Consider the following 25,667-nt stretch of genomic DNA (forward strand, 5'->3'; position numbering starts at 1 on the left):
GTAACTGAACTGTCAGTAACTCATATTCAACTCTCCAGCTCGGCACACTGTTGCATGTGGGTTGGGTGGTGTCCACCGTTCAACAGGAAAGAGAAGCGCTTTTAAGAAATCCTACTTATGACCCTATCACCTAGTAATTAAACCTGCCAAAAACATCAAGGTAAGGGATGGTTTTAAAGAGATCCACAGCGTGCTTGAGATGTTTGGTATAGAATTAGGTTTAATGTTGTTGATCTTGTTCAAATATATCTGAACTGAGTACCATGCTGTACAAACAGGATTTTTTTTACGCTTGTATCCTTATTTATGCTACAATTACTATGTCAGGTTGTTGTATCTGTATTTATCTGTACCAGTGTTATTTCAGTGTGGTTATTTGTTACATTTGGATGTGGATGTAAAGAATCGTTTAAATTATTTTACCATAATTGGCATATGAATAATTTTTCTGAATCTTTTGTAACGGTGAAATACTTATTGGAGGTGTTGTAGTGTCTGATGTAATAATGCGTTCAAAGGCTATCATTAAACAAGTACAGCAAACACCACACCCAGCTCATATTAAACATGAAATTATCTTCATTACATTAGACACTATAAGAGTCCACTACTTTTTGGATAGCATTATTGTTTATTTCATTTAGTCAACATGAAATATAACTTTTATAATAAATCTACTGTGAACGATTCACTGGTGCATGTTTGCCAAATGGCTTCATAAACATTTATCAAAATGCAAAAAAAAAAATAAATGCTTACTCTGAAACAATTTTTTTTTCTTTTTGGGTGGCTCAAGTCACCAATCCCTTGTCTCTTACTGGATAAAGTGGACCAATATCCACAATCCACTGAAACTGCTATACACTGTTAAAAAATGCTCAAAATATCTACCCCAGCTGACAGTACTCTTTTAAAAGTTCCTAGCATATGGTACAGATATGTAAACATTCAGTACCACTTTGTACCTTTTACTACAGTATTATTTAATCAACACGAGACCCACTTTAGTTTTAACTATTGGGTTTAGCTTCCTCAAAAATATTAGCATTAACTGTCAAATTTGTCTTATTTATAAATAGCACATGTGCTGTAAATACCCCAAAGTCACAGTCATTTGTGCTGAATGTTCCTGGTTTGTTATGAAGCGTCTTGACAGTGTTACTGTACGAGCCCTGGCAGCTCAATGCAAGTGAACCTTTCTAAGGAATTTCATCAACAATCTCCTCTACCCCTTGTCTAAATCCCACCTCCCATAGCATTTGCAAATTTCTAGCCTCAGTAAATCCAAGCGGGAGGCATTTTTAGTCCTATGATAAAGAGGTTTAAAATTTCAAGCATAACATCTGGCAGGTTTAAGTATACCGGACAGAAGTCTTAGGGAGAAACACCAGCTGAACTAAAAACACACCGACTGAGTGTTTGATGAAGAAAACAAACAGGGCACTGTTTTTCTATCAGGTGACCCCAAAGTCAACAGTCTGTCTAGATCTCTAATGACTGTTTTCTTCAGTTTAAAATAACCAGCGAGAAACGATAGCATCTCAGTGACTTTTTCAAAACATTACTGGAACAGGATTAGCTGCTATGGGTTATTTGGAAAATTGTGACATGGAATTCTACAGAATACAAGGACGTTGAGACGCTTAGACGTTAGATCTTTTCAGTTGTTTAATGTGTTGAAATAGCTTTCATTCAGCCTCACACATTTAAAGGCGTGATGTTTGTTAATTTAATCATCACTTGAGCAAGACTTACCATTGGTCATATTTAGTCAGAATTTTTTTTTTACTTTTGTCGCAACTTTGATGCTGTGGATATGAATTAACGCTCAGGTCTGTGGGTCCGATTGTGAGGAAAGATGTGCTATTACATTTCTTAGAGATTGGACATGCATTGTAACAATAAAATTAGTGGTGTTTAGGGTCACTTCTTCAAAGATATTTAGTGATGAATTCTTTAAACAAAGTCATAGTAACTTATGCTTTAGCAAATGCATATACAACCCCAAAACAGAAAAAGTTGGGACACTGTAGAAATTGTGAGTAAAAAATGAATGGAATAATTTACAAATCTCATAAACTTATATTTTATTCACAGTAGAATATAGATAACATATCAAATGTTGAAAGGAAGATATTTTGAAATGTCATGCCAAATATTGGCTCATTTTGGATATCATGAGAGCTACACATTCCAAAAAAAGTTGGGACAGGTAGCAATAAGAGGCCAGAAAATTTAAATGTACAAATAATGAACAGTTGAAGGACCAATTTGCAACTTATTAGGTCAATTGGCAACATGATTGGGTATAAAAAGAGCCTCTCAGAGTGGCAGTGTTTCTCAGAAGTCAAGATGGGCAGAGAATCACAAATTCCCCCAATGCTGCAGCAAAAAATAGTTTTCTGAGTTTCTCAGAGAAAAATTGCAAAGAGATTGAAGTTATCATCATCTACAGTGCATAATATCATCCAAAGATTCAGAGAATCTGGAGCAATCTCTGTGCGTAAGGGTCAAGGCTGGAAAACCATACTGGATACCTGTGATCTTCGGGCCCTTAGACGGCACTGCATCACATACAGGAATGCTACTGTAATGGAAATCATAACATGGGCTCTGGAATACTTCCAGAAAACATTTTCAGTGAACACAATCCACCGTGTCATTCGCTGTTGCCAGCTAAAACTCTGTAGGTCAAAAAAGCAGCCATATCTAAACATGATCAAGAGGCGCAGGCATTTTCTCTGGGCATGGATCATTTAAAATGGACTGTGGCAAAGTGAAAAACTGTTCTGTGGTCCAACGATTTAAAATTTGAAGTTCTTTTTGGAAAACTGGGACACCATTTCACCCGGACTAAAGAGGACAAGGACATCCCAAGTTGTTATTAGCGCTCATTTCAGAAGCCTGCATCTCTGATGGTTTGGGGTTGCATGAGTGCGTGTGGCATGGGCAGCTTATACATCTGGAAAGGCACCATCAATGCTGAAAGGTTTATACAAGTTCTAGATCCATATGATCCCATTCAGACGTCGTCTCTTTCAGGGAAGATCTTGCATTTTCCAACATGACAATGCCAGACCACATACTGCATCAATTATAATGTCAAGACTGCGTAGAAGAAGGATCTGACTACTGAAATGTCCAGCCTGCAGTCCACATCTGTCACCCACAGAAAACATTTGGCGCATCATAAAGAGGAAGATGCAACAAAGAAGACCTAAGACAGTTGAGCAACTAGAAGTCTGTATTAGACAAGAATGGGACAACATTCCCATTCCTAAACATTGGTCCTCCTCCAGCTGTTCCTTTATATGTACATTTAACTTTTCTGGCCTCTTATTGCTACCTGTCCCAACTTTTTTTGGAATGTGTAGCTCTCATGAAATCCAAAATGAGCCAATATTTGGCATGACATTTCAAAATGTATCACTTTCAACATTTGATTTGTTATCTATATTCTATTGTGAATAAAATATAAGTTTATGAGATTTGTAAATTATTCCATTCCTTTTTTACTCACAATTTCTACAGTGTCCCAACTTTTTCTGTTTTGGGGTTATATAACTATGCCTTTGCAGACACCTATAGCATACTGGTGCTAAGTTTTTCACTTGGAAATACAACAAAAATGGATTTGCTAAGTTTGCTTAGTGGACTGATGATGAATGGTGTGAAAAAAGGCACATTTGCTTGCAAATATACGCTAAATGGACTAACATTGTGATTGAAAGTGGTTGAAATGTCGTGTGTACAGTCCTTTGTTAAATGTAAGCATTCAGACAACAACAATGACATTTAAAACCCAAAAGTCTTTTGCAATGAAACATATTTAGTCTCTTTCAGTTAAGTATAAATAAGAATTGATCATTTTATTAAAAATAAATGTTTTTATAAATAGAGACTAAACATTATAGTTATTCCCAAACATCCAAGTAGACTTTGATTACATTATGTCCAAAATGATTTCCCAAATTTAATTTAGAACATATGCAATTGAGAAACAAATGGAAAGACTGAGCTAATTTCTTTTCCAAACCAAAAATCATTGAGTGAAACCCTTGATATGAAGTATTGATGTTACCATAACACTTAGAAAAACAAATTAAAATCATCCTGAAGTAGGATAAAGTTGAATGTTGTGGTTTGGTTGGTCTTACAAATATAACAATTTGTTCCGACACATGAAGTCAACAATATGATGCAAATGCATGCTTTCATTTCTTCTTTGGTGATACATCACATAGACAATATGCAGGATAATGTTTTGCCTGTACGGTAATGTGAATGTACAGTTTTATTGATTCACTGACGCATAGACACATAAGATTAACCGTGCTGAGATGGTTGCAGAGATATGTGTCATCTGTTTCCTGTTGGAAACTTCAATGCTTTCAACATAGAGTCAGGGGAAGTTGCTGTAACCACTTCCCCATGTGTAGCTCCGTGCAAGCTCTTCTCTGATTGGCTGTGCGGCTGTGTGGCAGTGCCTCATTTAAAGGACGCAGCATTGTTTGTACTCACAGGTGCTTCTGATAGACACTCAGACGGTTTGGCCTGACCCAAATGCAAGCGTACAATCTGGAGAGAGTGTGAAAAAGAGAAATTATATATATATATTTAATGTGAACACATTGAAACGTTGTGGAACAGAAACTAAAACGAAATGTTCATCTTTTCTGAAAACAGGAGTGGCTGTAAAATAAAGCACATTATGGGTGGTTACTATATTGTTGTTATGCTTACAAAGTTGCTAAGGTACATTATCAACTTTTTTCTGCAAGTAGCTATGTGGTTGCTAGGCATTGCAAGGTTTTTGCCTTCTGGCATCTACTGTTTGTCGTAATATTCTTGATATGATATTGTGGAAACTTCTCTGCTGCATCCCGACTACGCTTAGCTGTAGGTTTATGCTGGTCTCCCCAATCTGTTTTTAACTGATTAAGCTGCAGCAGTCTGGTTTAGGGGGCTTTTGGGAACTTTTCTGGCTGAAAAACCAACTAACCCCCCAGCTAAAACCAGCTTGGCTAAGTCTTAGTTGGAAATAGCTGGTTTAAGATGGTCCTCTGAACCTGGCCAGTAAATGGCCAAAATGTCAGAACAGAAGTAATATGCTGTGTTCAGTCAATTATGCTTATATCTTAAAACTACAACAAAATAAAGACATAGCATGTGCATTCAGTACAAAAAATGCTGAATATGAGGGAATAAGGAGGAAGTGGGTCACAGTTTAGTTTTTTGTATGCAATTTGTATGGTCTGGATTTTGGGCAAAGCTGTAGACATTTGGAAAACCCAGCAGTGAGATGAACGGATTTCTAATGTATTATAAAACAAGCAAAAAAAGCAAAGAAGAAAAAAAAAGATTTCAAACAGATAAGATCGAAATGATGAAAAAAGCTGTAAATGTTTGGTTAAAACCTTCAGTGGTTTATATAATATTATCAACCATATACCATAAGCTCAACAAAATGAGATTTGAAATGTTTTGCAATGTTATTTTGTATGTAACTTAATGTTTGCTTTAATATTCTGCACTCGTTCTGCACTAAGCGCTTATGGGCAGGATTCTGCATGTCTTGGCAAAGAACAAATGTGTGAAAGAGTTATGCAAGCCATGCTTTTATCTCTAGACTCTGAATAGATATTGTGGAATCTGTAGCCCTGGGTTATGTTTTAACATATGCACAGGCATTGCATACTCTGCTATAATACCAACCACAAACACTTGCACTGCTTTATTCAGTATATAAAGACAGTATGCAATATTTTAGGCAGATTTTAGTGAAATGAATTGGAAAATGAAAAAAAGTCAACTGAAAATGAGAGGCAGAATCTTCACACTGATTTATTTCAAATACAATGACAGTGAATGGTGACCAGAAACAGTTAAGCTCTAAAAAATGACTAAAAGCACCAGGGTTACAAAAGGGTTAGTTCATTCTTATTGCTGTTTTTGATAGTAAGAATTTTAGGATAATCTTTAACTGTTTCTTGCTGTGAATATTAAGGTTTTAGTTTATTAACTTATAAAGCATGTTTAAAGTTTGAAGTTGCAACCAACGTCCTGTAATACAAATAAAAACAGAGTAAAAGTAAAAACCCAAACCAGACAAACAAAGAAACACAACATTTTACACCCTCCAACAGAGTACATATTGGGCCCTATCTTGCACCCAGCGCAATTGACTTTGTCAGTGACGCATGTATCATTCGTATTTTGCACCGGCGCACAGCGGGTTTTTCCCTCCACAGACGCACGTCGGCAAACTAGGGAATGAACTTGCGCTCACTGGGCGGTTCAGCGCAAAAAAGGAGGCGTATTGCGGCGCAAACCATCCCTGATGCTATTTTGCAGTTTCAAAAAACAATTGCGCCACTGACCAAAAAAAACGAGTCTAAAGTCAGTGGCGCGTTGCACGTTGTTCATTATGCTATTTTAAGGGTGCATGCTTGACCATATGTATAGCGTGCACTAGGCGCACACACTTTGCTTATCTAATCTACACAGATGCAACAGTTATTTTGAAAATCATAAATTGTTACAATAAAAAATATTAACACATGAGATAAGGGGAATCATAGTGGTGAGCATTGTGGTGATAGTTTTTATTTATTGTGTGGCTGTGTTAAAAAATTATCATGCAAATAACGATTAAAATATTTTCATAAGAAACCTTAATGTATATGAACTTGATTTGTAAGTGTACTTTGGGGTTGGACCTTGCTTGCGTTTCTTGGGTCCGATTTCAAAGCCCCCAAACCCTTTCAGCGGTGAGGGTGAATGCAGCAATGTCCTCTGCTGGCGTCTGTGTAGAGGCAGATCCACCTCCCGTTACACGGCGTGCCTGATTTATGCTGGCAAGCTTGGGATTCCCCCGTCTCCTGACATCATTGTAGCGCTTGGTGCAACGATGGGGATGCCAGCTGATGAGACAATTGTGGCTATTTCCTCTCACGCCTGTTCAACCTACGCTGATTTGGGCAGGTTTCTCCTATCCCCATACAAAACAACTTTTCTGTCTTTGACTGCTCTTACAAGAACGTGGGTCTCCTCGGCTGTGAACCGCTCCTGGCGTGCGCCTGGTAAATCCGTCATAATAATAGCAACCCACCATGGAACTTGTGCCCTTGCGTTTAAAGGGAATGTTGTATAGCGTTCTGATTGGTTTATTTGACGTAACGCCCAAACCACACCTATGAATAATGAACCTACTTCAGACCAACCCCTTATTGATTTGCGCCTGGTGCAAGAGTTATTTCTCCCGCCGGGAAAATAGCAACAGCGCCCAAGATCCGCCCACAAAGTCACTTGCGCATTGCGCTTCGCACTTGCATTTCAGATCGTTAAAATAGGGCCCATAGAGTAAAAGTGGGTTTTTAAAGCAGATTTAAACAGAGAAATAGAGGGGGGCAGATCTTAAGTGAAGAGGAAGAGCTGTCGCAGCAAAAGCCCTGTTGCCTAGGTTTAAAATGTGAACGTATAGCCGTAGATGCTGAGAGACTGAGAGAATGAATTGATTAGAAGACCGAATAGATCTAGGGGTAGAATACAAAGTGATGAGATAACAAATATACTGGGGAGCACAACCATGTAAAGCTTTAAAAACATAAAAGCAAAATCTTAAAAATAATGTGAAACTTAGCCGGGAGCAAGTGTAGAGAGGCAAATACGGGGGTTATCTAGCTGTCACATTTTGTACCAGTTGCAATCGGTCAGAGATCATTTAGGTAAACCCAGATAAGTGAGTTGCAGTAATCCAATCTTGAAGTTATAAATGCATGAAGTATAGTTTGAAGGTCCTTCATAGAAAATATCTTCTTGATTTAAGCAATTGATCTAAATTGAAAGAAGCTGCTTTCCATAACAGTTCTTATCTGTTTATCAAAATACAACAAAGGATCAAAGACATAACCAAGGTTTCTAACATGATCACAAACATTTGAAGACAGAAGCTGCTTTTTTTCAATGCCAGAAGACACAGTTGTGGGACCAAAAACACGTATTTCAGTTTTGTCATTGTTTAACTGTAAAAAATCAAATCCATCCAGCACTTAATGTCCTGAAGACATGCAAACAGAGTGGACACAGAACAGTTATTGTTTTTAACAAGAAAATAATATAATAATTATGTTTCTAAAAAATAAAATGGAGTGAAAGCATATATAATGAGAAAAGTAGAGGACCCAGAATAGAGCCCTGAGGAACACCTTAGGAAATGTAAGCCCGGGATGAAAAACCATTTCCTAAATTCACTGAAAAGGATATGTCCTTAAAGGGACACTTCACCCATTTGCATTAAGCTTTGTATAGTTAGAACCCCAGTCATGTTGTTGAATGGTCATGCATAATTTCCTCAGTTGCGGCTGAGACAGGAGAAATACAGATTTCAGTGTTGCACTTCTTTCTTTCAATGATATAAAAATCATCATTTTGCATCATTGAAAGAAGGAAGTTCAATATCTTTGTTGAGGGGGTGACACTTTATATTCACCCCTTTTCTCTGTCAAATAGGCACCAAATTCTAAATGCATATTACATTTTGACTACAAATATGACACACTTTCAATAAAGATGAATGTTTCTACGGGTGAAATGCTCCTTTAAGGTAGGAGGCAAACCAGTTCAGCACAGATCCCTGAAAATCAGCTACGTACTTGATCAAGTCTTTGAAGAAGTATATCATGATCTATTGTACACTCTCAGAAATAAAGGTACAAATCTGTACCTTTTCTGTCACTGGGGCTGTACCCTTTCAAAAAGTACAGCTTTGCAACTAAGGATTTCATTTAAGTACCTCAGAAGTACATTCTGGGACCAAAGAGAGCTTATTAGTACCTCAAAAATTCATATTATTATCTCAAAGGTACATATTGATACTACATTTTTACCGGTACATATCTGTACCTAATGGTCCATACAATTGCCTTTTTAAAGGGTGCTGCCCCAGTTAGGGTACATATTTTGACTTTTTTCTAACAATGTAGGGTCCTTAAGGTACGGTAATCTACCCAAAATTGCATTCTGTTTTGTATTCCTGTAAAGGTTTCAAATGGAAACTTAGGGTACAGCCCCAGTGACAGAAAAGGTACAGTTTTGTACCTTTATTTCTGACAGTGTATCAAATGCAAGTTCTATATTTTCAAAAACCTTTGAGATGAAAGATAATGTAGATATGGATCTGTAATTATTCAGAACATACTGTTCGAGATGAGGCTTTTTTAACAGTGGTTGGACTATAGGATGTTTAAAAGAAGCTGGTACAATTTCATTTGTTAAGGAGCTACTGATAACAGCATTAACAACTGGACTTAAGGCTGGAAAAACCTAAGAACTATTTCATGGAGCTGTGAAGGTGACACTAGTTGGAAAAAAGATAGGGAGCTCCATTGACAAGACGCTTCAAGAGGAACAGAATTTTTAAATGGAGTGTTAGACCTGATACACTCAACTTTTTGAATAAAATGTTTTAAAACTGTTCACAAATCTAAATGAAGTACCAGGAGCTATATTTAAAAAGACATTGATTGTATTGAAAAGTATTTTTGGCTTATCTGCATTTTGAGCAATTTAATCTGACATGTATTGTACATTTTATGTACATGAAACTTGAAAAGACGACATATAAACCAGAAAACAATTCCCCAAAATTCTGTTTGACTTCCAAAGAACAATGAAACCCAAAGTGGTTACCCAAATTGGTAAACTATCCCAAAAAGCACACTGTAAGTCTACACAGCTTGTGCTTAACTCACAATTAGTTTTAAGCGTTACATCAACTTTGTATAAGGAGCAGATTGAAAGTTAAATCTAAAATGTATGCAACTGTCAAGTCTCATTTGTGCATTTTGAATGAATTTGAATAAACATAAATTCAACTGCTGCAGAGCATTGAGTAATAACTTACAGTTTTGCCTGTTCCTTAACCAACGCCATTATATGGAATATAAGCTTGCAGTAAAGTGTATGGATTACTTTTTTGGAACTTTTATGGTGTGTTTTTGTCATTTTTGAAGCTTGACTGCTGTTTTTCTCCTGCATGATTTTTTTGTTTATAGAACATAAAGAGAAAAAAAATGGCACAACAAAACTTTAAAACAAGGCCTATGTCCACATCTAGTTCATGTTCTGTGCTGCACACTGCATACCTATGTAAAATTCTCTCCCCTTTCTGTTGTAGATGGATGACATTGATGCTATGTTCAGTGATATGCTGCAGGAGATGGATCTCCTAACACAGGTACTGTATTCAATTCAATTTTATTTATATAGCGCTTTTCACAATTGTTAATTGTTGCAAAGCAGCTTTACATGAGTAGATGTAGGGGAGAACACAGAAAATCAATAGATAATATAAGAAGTAGAATATTGCGGCTAAGGATAAACCGTACAAGCGAGCGTAGTATAGCTGATTTGCGTGACATCCCCCGAGTAACGAGTTACAATAGTCTATTCTCAGTGGCGGTTCTAGACAAATTTCACAAGGGGGGCCAAGGAGGGGCCAGTGTTTTAACAGAGGGGCACATAAAAAAATGGCAAGAAATTATATTTAAAGATTATAGGGGTGGTTACAGGAATTAGTTTAAGACAGGACTAGGCCTTAGTTTAATTAGGAAATATAACTAGTTTTAACAAACATGCCTTACTAAATACATTACTTGTGTGCATTTTGAAGCAAAACCAAGGGCACTGGTGTATTCCCTGCTGAAAAAAACAGCATACCAGCAAGACCAGCCCTATGTTGTGTTTTGGTGCTGGTTTGCTAATGAACACCAGCTAAACCAGCATCAAACCAGCATAATTCCCATGCTGGTCCATGCTGTTTTTTTCAGCAGGGTTTTAAGATATGGCATTGCAAGTTGTTTTCCGTTTGGACAGCTCTTACATTTATTTTAGTCTAGGACTAGTCTAATCCCTTTCCGGGAAACTGCCCCGTAAACTTTATTTTACTTTACAATCATATACATATTTATTTATAAAAGAGTGAGTGCAGGTGCAAAAGGGGAGCTGGGCTCTTTTCTAAAGCCCCCCAACCGAAAATCATCCGAGCCTACTCAATAAACTTTATGAAATGCAAACTTTTATAAAGACAAACGTTTGTTTTAGTTTACATATAAACACACATTGCTAGACAGTTAGGGACCACAATCTAATCAGTATTTAAAATAATAATTATTTTAAATTGTAAGAAATTTTATATGTAACATTTAATTATATTCCTCCAATTGTATGCACGTATATGTAAGAGCATAATTACAGCGCTTTTTACAATGTGTAAACTTTAAAAAGTTAACGAAATGTTGGTTTTGCCGGTTGTTGATGAGTAACAGCTGTAAATGATCACAACACGCAACCACGTCACAGGAGAACAAGTGAACAGTGTCCCAATATCAAGTCAGCTAGAGTCCTTACCAGTGCCCAAACCTGCATACACATTCTCAACATCGGGCCATTGAGAACGAATTGAGACACTCGCTGAGCAGCACCTGTGTCATGACACCTGCAGCCAGCTACAGTGGTTGGGTGCGCCGCTCTAATTTGCCCGCGTAGAACGTTGCGTCGCATTAGTTCCGCTTTTGGCGCTCGCGTGTAAAATCAAAATAAATTTATACTTTTTTATTTGGTCAGCACGGGGTGGCCACAGGGGTGGCCAGGGACATGTCTACAGAGGCACGGGCCACCCTTGGCCTCCGTGTAGAACCGCCACTGTCTATTCTAGAGGTCATAAAAGTGTGGTTAAGCTTTTCTGCATCTGATGCAGACAGCATATGGCGTATTTTTGAGATATTTCTAAGATGGAAGAATGCTGTGCGGCAGACGTTGGATATATGACAGATAGATAACTTTACGCCTAAATTCTTAACCGTGGAAGATGGCACCACCATCGGCGCCATCTATGGGCAACTTGTAATCTGACATATTATGTTTGAAGCAATTTGGTTCAATAATAAGTATCTCAGTCTTATTGGAGTTTAGCATAAGAAAGTTATGTGCCTTCCAGTCCCTAATATCACTAATGCAGTCTGTTAGCTTAGCAAACTGGTGGGTTTCGCTAGGATGTGACGAGATGTAAAGCTGGGTATCATCCGCGTAGCAGTGAAAACTTATGTTATGTTTCCTGATTATATCTCCTAGAGGTAACATATATAACGAGAATAGGATAGGGCCTAAAACTGATCCTTGTAGTACGCCGTATTTAACAGCGGAGTGATATGACTCTTCCTCATTTACATAAACAAAGTGATATCGATTGGTTAGATACGATCTAAACCAGGCTAACGCCTGACCACTGATGCCAACATAGTTTTCTAGTCTATCGAGTAGGATTCTGTGATTTATTGTGTCAAAGGCTGCATTAAGGTCTAGTAATATAAGGATTGAGATTTCACCACGGTCGGATGTTAATAGGAGGTAATTTGTAACTCTAAGCCTCGCTGTTTCTGTGCTATGGTGGGGCCTGAATCCTGATTGGAACTTTTCATTTGTATTATTATTCACTATGAATGTGCGTAGCTGGCTTGCCACTACTTTTTCTAATATTTTAGAAAGAAAAGGTAGATTTGAGATTGGTCTAAAGTTATTAAAATCTCCCTGGTCAAGGTTTGGTTTTTTAATGAGCGGTCTAACAACTGCTAGTTTGAAAGCTGTCGGAACGTATCCTAATTCTAGGGATGAGTTAAAGATATTTAGTACTGTGTCTGACACTACATGAAATACCTCTTTAAGTAATTTTGTGGGAACGGTTTCTAGTGTACAGGATGATGATTTGGATGATGTTACCAATTTAGGGAGCTCTTCTATGATGTTCGTATGGTAATCTAGTGTTAGATGTACCCAATTATAGCATTTAAACATGGAAAAAGTCACATTTTCATGATACGTCCCCTTTAAAAGGAGCTTTTGTTTTTACGTTTGCAGTGTTTTTTGGTGGCAAATTACAAACCCCAGAGATTGCGTCCACCGGAGGTCACATTTAGAGGTCATTGCGGTCTCATTTAAGCAACCATGATAACTGGCAACCAAGCTATCGAAATACTGTACACTATTGGGTAAATTGGCAGTGGGCTGGTTTACACATTTTTTTTGTTGCTAGAAAAATCTACATAGAGTCTGATTAAAAATGCTAATTTGCAAGAAAACATGTCAGATGCTCTTTAAATCATTTTTCTTATTATTTTCATAGTAATTCATGATAGGAAATAATGAGCTTGAGATCTGAGGTTTTAAATGTAAAAGTACATCACTCTTAGACATTATTCTGTACAGTATGTTAGAGTTTGTGAGCTCTCTACCCTCTGGATGTGTTCATTTTTTACATATCTTTTTGTGTTAACACATCATGTGTCATTTTTTTGTTGATTTTGTGTTAAAAGTTACACAAAATGTGTTGTTTCAATAATAACAGAGAGATGGGTGGATTCTAGGACAAGGCATTTAGTGTGTTGTCCCAGAATCAACACTAATGTGTTGTTTTTAACACATCCATTCTAACTGGAAAATATGCAAGATGTACACACTCATTGCGCCTAACTAAACTTATAGTCCGTTTTCCTTTGAAGCAACATGACATGGCATAACCTTGAGCTGTTTAGCAAGGCTTTAAAATAATCCATAAACACCTTTAATCCTAAAGTAAACATTGTGAAAATTATTACAAAAATATCTTTAGCAACTTAAATGATGCATTCAGGTGACTACAACAGAAAAACACAAACAGTTGTCCTTTATTCATACAATCAAAATGTACATTTTTGTAATGCCCCATTCATTTGTAAGGTGGGCAGTCTGCAAATATTGCAGACAATATTTCAGCACAAAATGTGGAAGGAAAAGAGAAAGCAAACATATTAAGAATAAAACTTGTGTAGTTATCAGATACTGATAGTGAAACTGATTGTTCCTTTTAATGCTAATTATATTTCTGTAGTTGAAAACATCCTCAGGCAGTTTATAATTTTTTTTTTCATTTGGTTTGTTCCTCATTTGTGTTTTCACAGAGTTTGGAGACAGAAGAAGAGTCTCCACCTCAGCATAAACCTCTCACCATTCCTGCCACTCAGGAAATGAACTTTTCCATTGGTTTCACAGATTTCAATGGTAAATATTACTTAAACCTAAAATGTTCACCAGTGTCTATACGTTTTTATTCTCAGCATCTTTACTGAGAGGACCTATTTATACAACGCTTTGCTTGTTGGAAAAATAAATTGTGATTAACTAGCCATAAAATTGCTTGAAATTATGATGCACCGACGTGGCCGTTTGAAAGAAGAATGTCTGGCTACAGTTCAAACTTAAATGAAAGGGGCCCTTCAGCTTTATTTGGTGTGTGATGTTGATGTTTGAGCAAAACAAACATCTGCAAAGTTACAAAGATTATAGAGATATTCTCTTTAATAGTAAAGAGTTTTCAAGAACTGCAACAAACAAACAGCTCATTGGCATTAACACAACCCTGCCCAAGTCTAAGAGGGTCTTCAATAAAGTTTTATACGGAGTGGGTAGAGAGGAGCTGCAATAATGTTAAATAAATAAATATGTTTTCAGAATATCAAGCATAAAAATGTTTTAATACACCCCAAACAGGCCATAACATGATCACTTTAAGGCTTAAAAATTACAGTTATATTAGCCTTGTCAAGCTTAAACAGCTCTGTTGATCAATTTTGTATCTATTGTAGGGCTGTCGGAAGATTAATCGCGATTAATCACGTACGAAATAAAAGTTTGTGTTTGCAAAATATATTTGTGTGTGTATTGTGTGTAATAATTATGTATATATAAATGCACACCCATGTATAAGTTTATTTAAAAACTATTTTTTAAAGATTTATATATATATACTCCACTAAAAAATCAATAAACAACACGTAGATTACCACAATTCAAATGATAGCTAAAGCGTATCAAAAACTAACATTAAAACTATATAATGTATGCAATCTTAACTACAGATCTGCTGCCATTAAATATGGATAATTCCTGATCACAGTCTTTAGGAGACCAAAACATTTGTTATTTTCAACGAGTTATTTGTTCAGTAGTTAATTTAGCAACTAGTCACACCATAACAAACAGAGACCGGAAGTAAAGTTCCGCTCAGACGCGTAATCGCGTCACCGCATAATGAAATCGTCTATATAGAAAATAATTGCACACCCGTTATTATACAAAAACAAACTTTTATTTTGAATGCGATTAATCTTTTGTTTTTTGCACTATGAAAGTAATGCCAACTATAAATAATGTCATGCAATACAATTATGTGCAAGTTAAGGTTGTTATTAAACATTTTTGGCACTGTACTATAATCAGCACATTTTAATAGTGTCCTTTTTTAGGCATTTTTTAGGAATGCTAAGCAGTTTGTAGTTTTTAGAAGTTAGAATTAAAAGGACAAGCACAGGACTTTCTGTATTGGTGGTGGTCAATGTAAGCAATGTTGTTTTTATCTGATCCTGAAGAGTCCCTGCATGGTCTGGAGGACAATGATCTTGATGCCCTGATGGCTGATCTGGTGGCAGATATTAGTGCCACAGAAGAGAAGTTTGCTACAGAGAAAGGAAGCACAAAAGGGTCAGCTCCAGCTTTGACTCCAGCTCCGACTCCAGCTGCCCTACCGCCTGTACAACCTCCGAGTAACTATAGCCTTCCCACGTCCACCCCCAGACCTGCCACTTCCTCTATCTCCATTTCATCTCAACCTCTGCCCCCCTCTGTCAAACTTTCAAAAGTAAGTACTATTTTAAGTATGCTATACACCCACAGGTTCTAGTGGTTAACACATTTTCAGCTTTTAGTGTTACAGAGCTGATAAGGACACAAAACACAGATGCAAACAGGTTCAAGTGCAGCCAACACTATAAAGTGCATTAGCACTATCAGTGTGTAATCCCTGGGATTGAACCACATGACCTTTTGCATTGCTAGAGTAGCATCCTTAGCAACACATATTACTAATGATAAATAATTTGTATATATTTACAGTAGAAACTATTTTAGAACACTGAAAACTATTCTAAAAACTATTTTTGACCCATACAGTGTATTGTTGGCTATTGCTACAAATATACCTGTGCGACTTATGACTGGTTTTGTGGTCCAAGGTCACATTTTTGATATACACTCACCTAAAGGATTATTAGGAACACCTGTTAAGTTTCTCATTAATGCAATTATCTAATCAACCAATCACATGGCAGTTGCTTCAATGCATTTAGGGGTGTGGTCCTTGTCAAGACAAACTCCTGAATTTCAAACTGAATTCCAGAATGGGAAAGAAAGGTGATTTAAGCAGGGCTTTGAACCAGAATTTTTTCCCAATTGGTTCGTTCCGAACAGAAACAGTATTTTAACGTTTCGCTTTAACCCTAAATTTCACGTTCTTGAACAGGTTAGAACAAAAAATAAAGTTCCCGAAACGGTTAATTACGTTCCATGTCAACTGTGGGACATACAAATAAGTAGGCTGATCATTAGGCCATTAAACTTAAATTATTAGTCTGCATAATTTTCCTTAAGTCTCTATCTTGTCACAGATAATTGCTTACTTTAGCGTCTTTTAGCGGTTAAATTGTTTAAAATCACTTAAGTGTTAACATTTGCAAGCCTTTGAAACACGTGCAAATGATCAACTTTCACCCTTTTTAAATGTGCGTAATAATCCGCGAATCACAAGCGAGCCGAACCGTGGGTCGTGATCTGTATGGATCACGGATCAACTGCGATCCGTTACACCACTAATTAGTAAAAAACAAACATCTTGAGACACTGGGTAGCCTACAATATTTACCTCTTATGATTGAGCATTAGAAATCTAGCATTTTCATTTTCTACCATTATTTTACCATTGAACCGGTTACCATTATTTTAAATAAACGTTTCTTTTCCGGAACATATATTTTTTGAAAGTTTCTGGTTTCGTTTCTGTTCCTTGCAAAAAATCAAAAGTTTCTGGTTTTCGTTTTCGTTCTGTGAACCGGTTCAAAGCCTTGGATTTAAGCAATTTTGAGCGTGGCATGGTTGTTAGTGCCAGAAGGGAGGTCTGAGTATTTCACAATCTGCTCAGTTACTGGGATTTTAACGCACAACCAGTTCTAGGTTTTACAAAGAATGGTGTGAAAAGGGAAAAACATCCAGTATGCGGCAGTGGCTTAGTAACAATTGGGCTTCATTTAAATGCCACGGCCTACCTGAGCATTGTTTCTGACCATGTCCATCCCTTTATGACCACCTTGGTTTCTTGAACATGACAATGAGTTCACTGTACTAAAATGGCCCCCACAGTCACCAAATATCAACCCAATAGAGCAGGGATGTCAAACATGCGGCCGTCGGGCCGAATACGGCCCGCAAAGTTGTCCAATCCCGCCCGCATGATGATTTATACTGTTTTATTAAATATTAAATACATATTTTAAAAATCGTTTCAGGCGGGTGTCTAGTTCGTTTTTAATATGAGAGACTTGCGGAAAGCAGCAAAACGCGGAACATAGACTAAACACGGTGCCCAAAAATCAGTTTTATTGTTACCGCTCCGCTAAAGGTCCACTGATTCCGGTGATCCACTTCGTGTTTTCCCGACCGCTCCACAGCATCTCTGTGTCCACTCTCTGCCTGGAGAGCGAAGACGACAGTTTTCGAAGTTCGTTGCATTAACAGGTACATTCATTACATTATATCAGTTGTTAAACCGCAGAATTAGTAATTTGTAAGTTGGTTTATGTATTTCTTCCGTTAATGATTTGCTGTCGGTGTTCTAAAAGTGCTAACAACTTAGCAAGCAAACAACAACAAAATATCCACATTCTTAGTATTAACGTTACAATGCTTGTCTAATCGATTTAATGTTCCCGATCAGATCTAAGTTAATATTAACACTAAATTTGCTGTTGTTGGCACACTTTGTAGACAAAAAACACCAATGCCTTCACAAAATAACGACAGAATTCTTGTTATTATATTTCCCATTATAATCACATGTCTAAGTTGATGCTAGTAATATAACACATCATATTTAAAATACTTTATTAAAACCATAAGTACCACCCCCCATAGTGGCATTTTTGGTTTGGGCCACTGCCCCATCTAGCATTTTCATTTTCTAAACGACTGTTCTCATTACAAATATATTCCAAAGAAAAGTGAATGGTTTATAAATAATTTTGGCATTAAGGCAAAATAAGTTTAATTAAAGCTTTTCAACCTAAGGCCAGTGGGTTTTGTTCAGATGTAAATTTGTGTGTATAATATACAGTATGAGTGTGACCTTATGAAATGTAGTTTTCACAGAGCTGTGTGTTTCTCTAGTTTTTTTGTTAAACAAACTAATTAATTGTTTGTTTAGTTAATTTTAACACAATTATCAGCACACTAAGGTTTAAAAAATTATCCGGCCCTCACTTCGTGGCATTATTTACCATCTGGCCCTCAGCCTAAAATGAGTTTGACAACCCTGCAATAGAGCATCTTTGGGATGTGGTGGAATGGGAGCTTCGTGCCCTGGATGTGCATCCCACAAATCTCCATCAACTGCAAGATGCTATCCTATCAATATGGGCCAACATTTTTCAAGAATGCTTTCAGCACCTTCTGAAGGCGAAAGGGGGTCAAACACAGTATTAGTATGGTGTTCCTAATAATCCTTTTGGTGAGTGTATGACTTCTGCTATATGATTTTGTAAAAAAAATCATTTTTAATTTTCCCTCAGGAAGAACAGGAGGAACAGGAAAAAGCGGATAAAATCAAACTTGCCTTGGAGAAGCTAAAGGAGGCCAAAGTGAAGAAGGTGAGAGATGCGGTCAACTGAATCATTTATCAATCTTTAAATATTTTTAAGTGAATGTTATTCTATATCATTCAATGTTGTGAAAAGGTCAGGGTCAGTCTGAAATCAAGCTGGAATACAGGAAATTGAATTTCTGAATGCAAAGCTGCACATGTGTCTCTGAAATTCTCATCGGTCAGTAGATGCCTGTTTCAAAGTGTGCAATTTTAAGGATGATTGGTGATACACAGACTGTCCCTGTACAGTCCATGAGACACTGTCCGAGTTAGGGTAAAAGTGTTAGTCCATCCATCTGTTATATTGATAATGTGTCCGCTTTAAAGAAAGTTAACACCTTTTCTTATTTCAAGCATCTGTGCACAGACCTTGCTAAAAAAGATCAGCATGGTTAGTCACCAGCATATGTTGTTTTCATGGCCATAGCCAGGGTTTGAAAATTAGTGAGGTTAAGGGTGGGGTGTTAAGAGTTAACAAATGCTATCCCATGCACTAATTTTGTAGCTAATAATATACCCATTAACTAATTTGCCTTAAGTACTTCTTAAGATTAAGTTTAAGTGTACACAACTGTGCTATTTTTAAACACCATTTATTACAATACACTACATTCTATTTAAAGGGGTCATATTATGATACTTTTTTTTTAAGATGTAAAATAAATATTTGATGTCCCTAGAGTACATATGTAATGTTTTAGCTCAAAATACCATATAGATAATCTATTATATAATTGCCACTTTGTAGGTATGAGCAAAAATTTGCCGGTTAAGGGTGTGTCCTTTTAAATGCAAATGAGATGATGAAATGCTTTACCACACCTCCAGGCATTTATTCAGTAATGCAAAACTAAAGTCCTATCTATTTGGGAAAGACAGATCTATCTAATCACAATTATACTTATGTCATTTTTTTTGTTTAGCTGGTTGTGAAGGTGGAGATTACGGACGGCAGCTCAAAGACCCTGATGGTTGATGAAAGACAAACGGTCAGAGATGTGATAGACAATCTGTTTGAGAAGACACATTGTGACTGCAATGTAGACTGGTGCGTGTGTGAGACCAACCCTGACTTACAGACCGGTGAGTGTGGACGCACGTGCACATCTGTCCAGACTTCATCACATTAAAAGTACTGGAAAATGATGAAGTGTGTTTGTATTGGCCTGGTGACAGTACAGTGCTGACGTACCACTATTAAAACACATCATACACACACACCAAATTACAGGTGGATTTAATTTACTGCTCCAGACACCATCAGTCAACCTTCCTATCGTGAGGAAATACAGACCTTATGATCAAAATCCCCCGTTTCACTTTGTCCAGCTGCTATGAGAGCCATATGTTTGCTTTAGTGCTGCCAAATTTTAGATGAGAAGACTTAAAGAAACTGATTTTATGATGTGTCGTTTCATTCTTTCTTTAAAAGTTGCAACCACAAAGACTGAAATAGTATACTAAGACTATAACGCCCTGTTTACTTAAAAAAGAAAACTATGCTCATCTATATTGGCATTTTAGAAAAGGTCAACGCTATCAGGACCATAAATGCATGAATGCACTATTGCAACCCAGTCTCAAGGCAAGTCGTGTTATATTAATGAAAATTTTGTTTAATTTATTTGTGTTTGATGACACGAATTTCCGCTGTTTTTCATGTCTCTGAAGACGAAAGTCTTTTTTGCCTTCCCAGCACGAATTTCTATCAATGGCTGTTCGTGTTTATGGCACGACTTTCTTTATCGTGTCATTTTATATTTTGTTTTCTCATCGTTCTTTCCTATTTTTAAATCATTGTCGCTTGGGGTTCGAGTTAGATTTGGGGTTTGTGTTAGGATGTAATTTTATGTATTGGTTTCTACATGTTTTTCGTTCGCTTTTAAAACTATTCTCATCTGGAGTTGGGGTTAGAGTTGGGGTTTGGGTTAGGAAGTCGCAGAAAGTGATTCTAACCCAAACCCCAAGCGACAATGGTCAAAAAATAGAAAACAACAATGAGAAAACAAAATATAAAATGACACGATAAAGAAAGTCTTGCCACAAACAGCCATTGATAGAAATTCGTACTGGGAAGGACAAAAAAGACATTAGTCTCCAGAAACACGGGAAAAAAGGAAATTAATGTGATCAAACACAAATAAATTAATCAAATTTTTTGTTACTATATAACACGACTAGCCTTGAGACTGGGTTGACTATTGAGGTTGCAAACTTTCATTTCAATAAAATGAAAACAATGTGCTCTTTATATATTTTTATTAGTGGTGAAAACATTTATTGTAGGACTTATGCGCTTGTTTTGGATGTTTGTGTCATGAATAAACACAGTATGTGCGTTTGAACAGCTGTACCTCTGCAAAGTCTGCAGTTCATTTATTGTTTGCATGGTCATTGCGGCTGATTATTTTCATCTTTCGGTAGTGTAATAGTCATATGATAGGGGCTTGACAAATCTTGGAAAAATATGCAATGATCCAGAAGACCTAATCACTGAGCGAATGTTGGCACCCACGCCTTAGGTTAACCTAAGCCTTAGGTCCGTAACACTGCAGCGAAACCCAGGAGTTTTTGCACTAAAACTGTAGTGTTTACAAAAGTCTCTGTTTACAAGAGCCAAAAGCTCCAGAGTAGTGTGTATGCCAAGCATAACCTAGCAAAAGTTATACATTTATAAACAGAAACGCATTAAGGGGGCATAGTATGTGTCCTTTAAAGGTTTGCAAATTTGTCACACCTAAGATATTTTTAGAGAAGCTGAGGGAGTTTCCTCTACATCATTCTCACATGAGGATGTATCTTATAGTGACTTATAATCATGAGTAAATGGCTGATGTTGGAAGAGTTTGGACACATAACAGACACATTATGCTCACATGATCTCATTATTAGCTCACATCCATGACTGCCTTCTCGCTGAATTGAGATTGAAGAAAATCGCTTCCATTTACTGCCTTTGAGGCAAACTCACACTATGGGTTTGATGTCAGTAACCACACAAAACATTAGACCACCCTTACGCTTCTCTCAATTTAGTTTTAAACCTTACTTGTGGTCTTTGAGAACCTGAGACGTAGCAGCCAACATACTGTTGATATATTTAAGATGCCTGGATATACACCAACACATTGGGTGGTACAGACATTAAACTGTATATGCTGTATCTGTACACTCATTTTAAACCCTCTATGGCATGACTTTTATTTTTTTTGGGGGGGGAAATATTTCACCTCACTTTTTGGGAGCTTGGGGGTAACTGATCAAATATCCATCATACAATTTATCCCCCCACCACCCCTGACTCAGAATTTTTGTTGTTGCCTCAGGGCAAATTTGTGCTCTAATGGTACAAAAACACCAAGTTTTTTATATGATAAATATATGCATTATATGCAAAACATCAATCACAAATGATTCCAGCCAAACATGCACACTACTAATTGTAACTAACACTGCATGTAAAAATGTTTTCCACATTTTCATATAAGCAGCATATAAACCAACAAACGTGTGTGTGTGTGTGTGTGTGTGTTTGTGTGTGTGTAACGCATCATTTTGGCATGATATTAAGTGGTCTAAATGCACAACGTTGCCCGTAAAACTAATTAGTCATGTTTGTGATTAACTGGAATCATTTGTGGTTGATGTTTGTTAAAGTTAAACTTTCTAATGCATATATCTTATCAGATAAAAAACCTTGGTGTTTTAGTTCCCTTATAGTACAACGTTGCCCTGGGGCAACAAACAAAAACACGGTCTAAGTATGAAAATAAAAACAAAGAAAGTCTTCAGACAATCAAACATACTTCTTTACATATTTTAATATACTTTACATATACTTTACATAATTTTTTCTGTAAAATTATTATTAAACCCAGCAATGGGGCAAAAAGGGATGAGCCTAGCAGCTGCGTTGAAAAATGTTCATAATTTGTAAAATATATTTTTATATTTATAGAAAATGTTTATATTTGACTCAACAATGGGTGAAAACAACCCAGCATTTTGGGTTGAAACAACCTTGGTTAACAACCTGGTTAAACTACAACCAAGCGGGCTGGGCTCGTCTCTTTTTGACCCAATGCTGGGTTTAAATTAACCCAACATTTTTAGAGAGTACTTATTTGGGTCTTTTTTAAATCCTACACTTTTATAATGTGCAATTTTGTAGCAACTATAGAAAACTAACTGCTTAAATCACTACTTTAGTGAAACATTTTGTGAATTTATGTTTATATAAACATTAGAAATTTCAGATTTATTTTAGATGCATTGATTTTTTTTGACAAATAAAAAGGATTTTTTTGCATTTGCCATTCATTTCAATTGGGGTCATTTTCACCCCCAAAGTGCCTCTTTTGGGATTTTTTTAACACCTCTTTAGAATGACCAAATCTATATAAATCTTGACAGATAATCTGGAAAAGTCACAAAATCTTATTCCACTGAGATGAAGGGAACCATGTTTTTTAACTAAAGAAAAGTGGCTTGGGGTAAGATTGACCCCAAGGGACTTATTAGGGCGCACTCACACTATCCAAACCAAACCGCGCTCGGGTGCGTTTGACCCCCAAAGCCTGGTTTGATTGACTAGTGTGATCGCTCTGATCCATGCCCGGGCGCGGATTGATTAATCGCGCCGCGGCCGGGTTGCAGAGGTGGGCCGGAGCGCGGTTCACTTGGGCTCCAGGCGCGGAAGGCTGTGGTGTGAGCGCATTCGCGCCTGAGCGCGATTCAAAAGGTGAAGACGTCAGTTGCGCGACCACTCACCTTCATCTGCCTCCGTAAAAACCTTTTGATGCGCGCAGCGGGGTTACGTGAATGTCCGAGCTGCACACGTGACAGATCAACTAAGCAATATGATGACATGTGAGAGGGCTGTCTGTAATCGCGCACCGAACGACTCCGAATAAAAAACACAGACTTATCATTACGGTGGGTTCCAGTGTTAAGAGAGCGCTTTACTTCCTGCTTTTATCAAAACAATCGCATCTTAATGACGAAAGCGCGCCCGGACTCGGATCGATAAGAAGTACAGTGTGAGTGCGTGCACCTGGGGAAGTAGGGAGAGGTGACAATCGCGCTGGGGCTTGGTTTGGTTTGGTTTGGATAATATGAGTGCGCCCTTAGAGTTAAAGGGATAGTTTACCATTTTTTTTTAGTTTGTCATCATTTACTCATTCTTAAGTTGTTTCAAACCTGTATAAATTGTTTTAGTTCTGCTGAACACAAAAGAAGATATTTTGAGCAGTGTTTGTAACCAAACAGTTTTGGAGCACCATTGACTTCCATATTTTTCTTTCCTATGTGGAGGTCAGTGGTGCTCCTGTTTTCTGATTGATTACAAATATCTTCCTTTGTGTTCAGCAGAACAAAGACATTTATCAGTCCCTCTAGAAAAACGTGATTATGCGATCGCATGATTTAACGCATATCAGCCAAAGTACGCATAATTATGCGGGGGGCCACATTTTTTCCGCACTTTCGCAGCATAATTGCATATATGCGGCAGTTTTTCCCATACATTGATTTACTCGTGGCGCACCACCACGGAATCAACACTGGCGGCCACAAGTAGATTTTTCATGATTCCTCCCTCTCCTTTCTCTCTCATATTGCGTTCAGCGTGCCTCTCTCTACATAACAGTGAAAAGGTGGCGGTGCTTTCAATGTCCGGTCCTCTGTATACTTTCTTTTTCGCCTAAACGTCAACAGTCACATATGTTACTGACAGAGAAGACGGCAAATCGAGTTTATCATGACTTGACGAAAGGTTAGCATTAGTGTTTCCCACACACACCCGCTCTCTCCCTCTATATGCTGTATGCCCGCGCACTTTTTTTGTAGAAACTCTGTGTAACAGTTACAGTGTATTCTAAAACATAGTTCTGAATTTGCACTGAATTGTCTGCGCTATACGCGATATACAGATATATCTTAGCAGAAAGTTGAAAAATATTGCATTTACTTCACACAAGCACCATGGGAACGTTATGAAGTGACATGATTATGTGATGTGAACAACACTGAAAAGCTGCAAACAAAATATAAATATTCCGCATATTCCACCGCATTTTTTAAGAAAACAAGCAAGATCAAGGATTTTTGCCCGCAACAATCACAAAAAAACTCTTTCGTTTTTTCTGGAAGGACTGATTTATACATGTTTGGAACAGCAAATGAATTTTATAGAAATCCATAATATAACGTTAAAATTTGACTCGATTTTGTACTTTTTCACAGAAAGAGGTTTTGAGGACCATGAAGCCCTGGTGGAACCTCTGTCTACATGGACGAGAGACACTGAAAACAAAGTGGTTTTTAAGGAGAATAAAGAAAAGTATGAAGTGTTCAAGAACCCTCAGGCAAGCCAGTACTGCTTATGACAGTTTCTGTGTATAATAGGGTAAAGTGTGTGCACATTGTGGTCTGTATGTTGTCTAAGTCATTTCCAGTACAACTTCTATTCAGCAAGAATTTAACTTCTGCAAACAGAAATAAAAGCAGACTGCATAACAAGTGAACCTTAGCACAATACTATAATGGTCAAAGGGGACTGTATATAATTATAAATGTGTTTGCTTGGTTTTTGGAGCTGGGTGAAATTACTGTTACTCATACCGCTCTGTGGCCCTTTGAGCAGAAATGACTGTGTTACAAGTAATCAATGTGAATTAGAGCAAGCTAGCATAATGTACTGTATGTTCGTGATGAACAGTCTGATCAGGAAACAGCGTTGAATGCTGATCAGACTGAAATCAATTTCAATTTCCTCTTTTCCAGATGTTTTATTTGTGGAAAAAGGACAAAAAAACTATAATGGACATGAAAGAAAAAGACAAAGAACAGCTTCTGGAGGTGGGTCTGCTTTTGACTTTGATATAAT

General features: G+C 37.2%; 2 protein-coding genes across 3 annotated transcripts in view; one reads left to right on the plus strand and one right to left on the minus strand.

Moving 5' to 3' along the window:
• apbb1ip (amyloid beta (A4) precursor protein-binding, family B, member 1 interacting protein) overlaps positions 1–25,667 on the plus strand; it is a 31,410-nt gene continuing 5,743 nt past the window's right edge. Inside the window, exons 1-8 of the mRNA XM_065294654.2 lie at positions 1–160; positions 10,178–10,237; positions 13,995–14,094; positions 15,462–15,730; positions 18,708–18,785; positions 19,705–19,864; positions 25,025–25,146; positions 25,565–25,639. Coding sequence (XP_065150726.2) covers positions 10,178–10,237; positions 13,995–14,094; positions 15,462–15,730; positions 18,708–18,785; positions 19,705–19,864; positions 25,025–25,146; positions 25,565–25,639 — 864 coding nt within the window. The 5' untranslated portion in view covers positions 1–160. The remainder of the gene's footprint in view (positions 161–10,177; positions 10,238–13,994; positions 14,095–15,461; positions 15,731–18,707; positions 18,786–19,704; positions 19,865–25,024; positions 25,147–25,564; positions 25,640–25,667) is intronic.
• LOC135785297 (protein adenylyltransferase SelO-like) overlaps positions 3,607–25,667 on the minus strand; it is a 41,360-nt gene continuing 19,299 nt past the window's right edge. The window contains exon 20 of one of the 2 annotated variants that reach the window (XM_065294656.2): positions 3,607–4,578. The gene's annotated coding sequence lies outside the window, so the exon portion shown is untranslated. Of the gene's footprint in view, positions 4,579–15,060; positions 15,549–25,667 lie in introns of those variants that run through there. The other variant, XM_073813088.1, reaches the window with a different exon arrangement.

Source organism: Paramisgurnus dabryanus, chromosome 22 (genome assembly GCF_030506205.2).
Source record: "Paramisgurnus dabryanus chromosome 22, PD_genome_1.1, whole genome shotgun sequence".
Lineage (NCBI taxonomy): Eukaryota > Metazoa > Chordata > Actinopteri > Cypriniformes > Cobitidae > Paramisgurnus > Paramisgurnus dabryanus.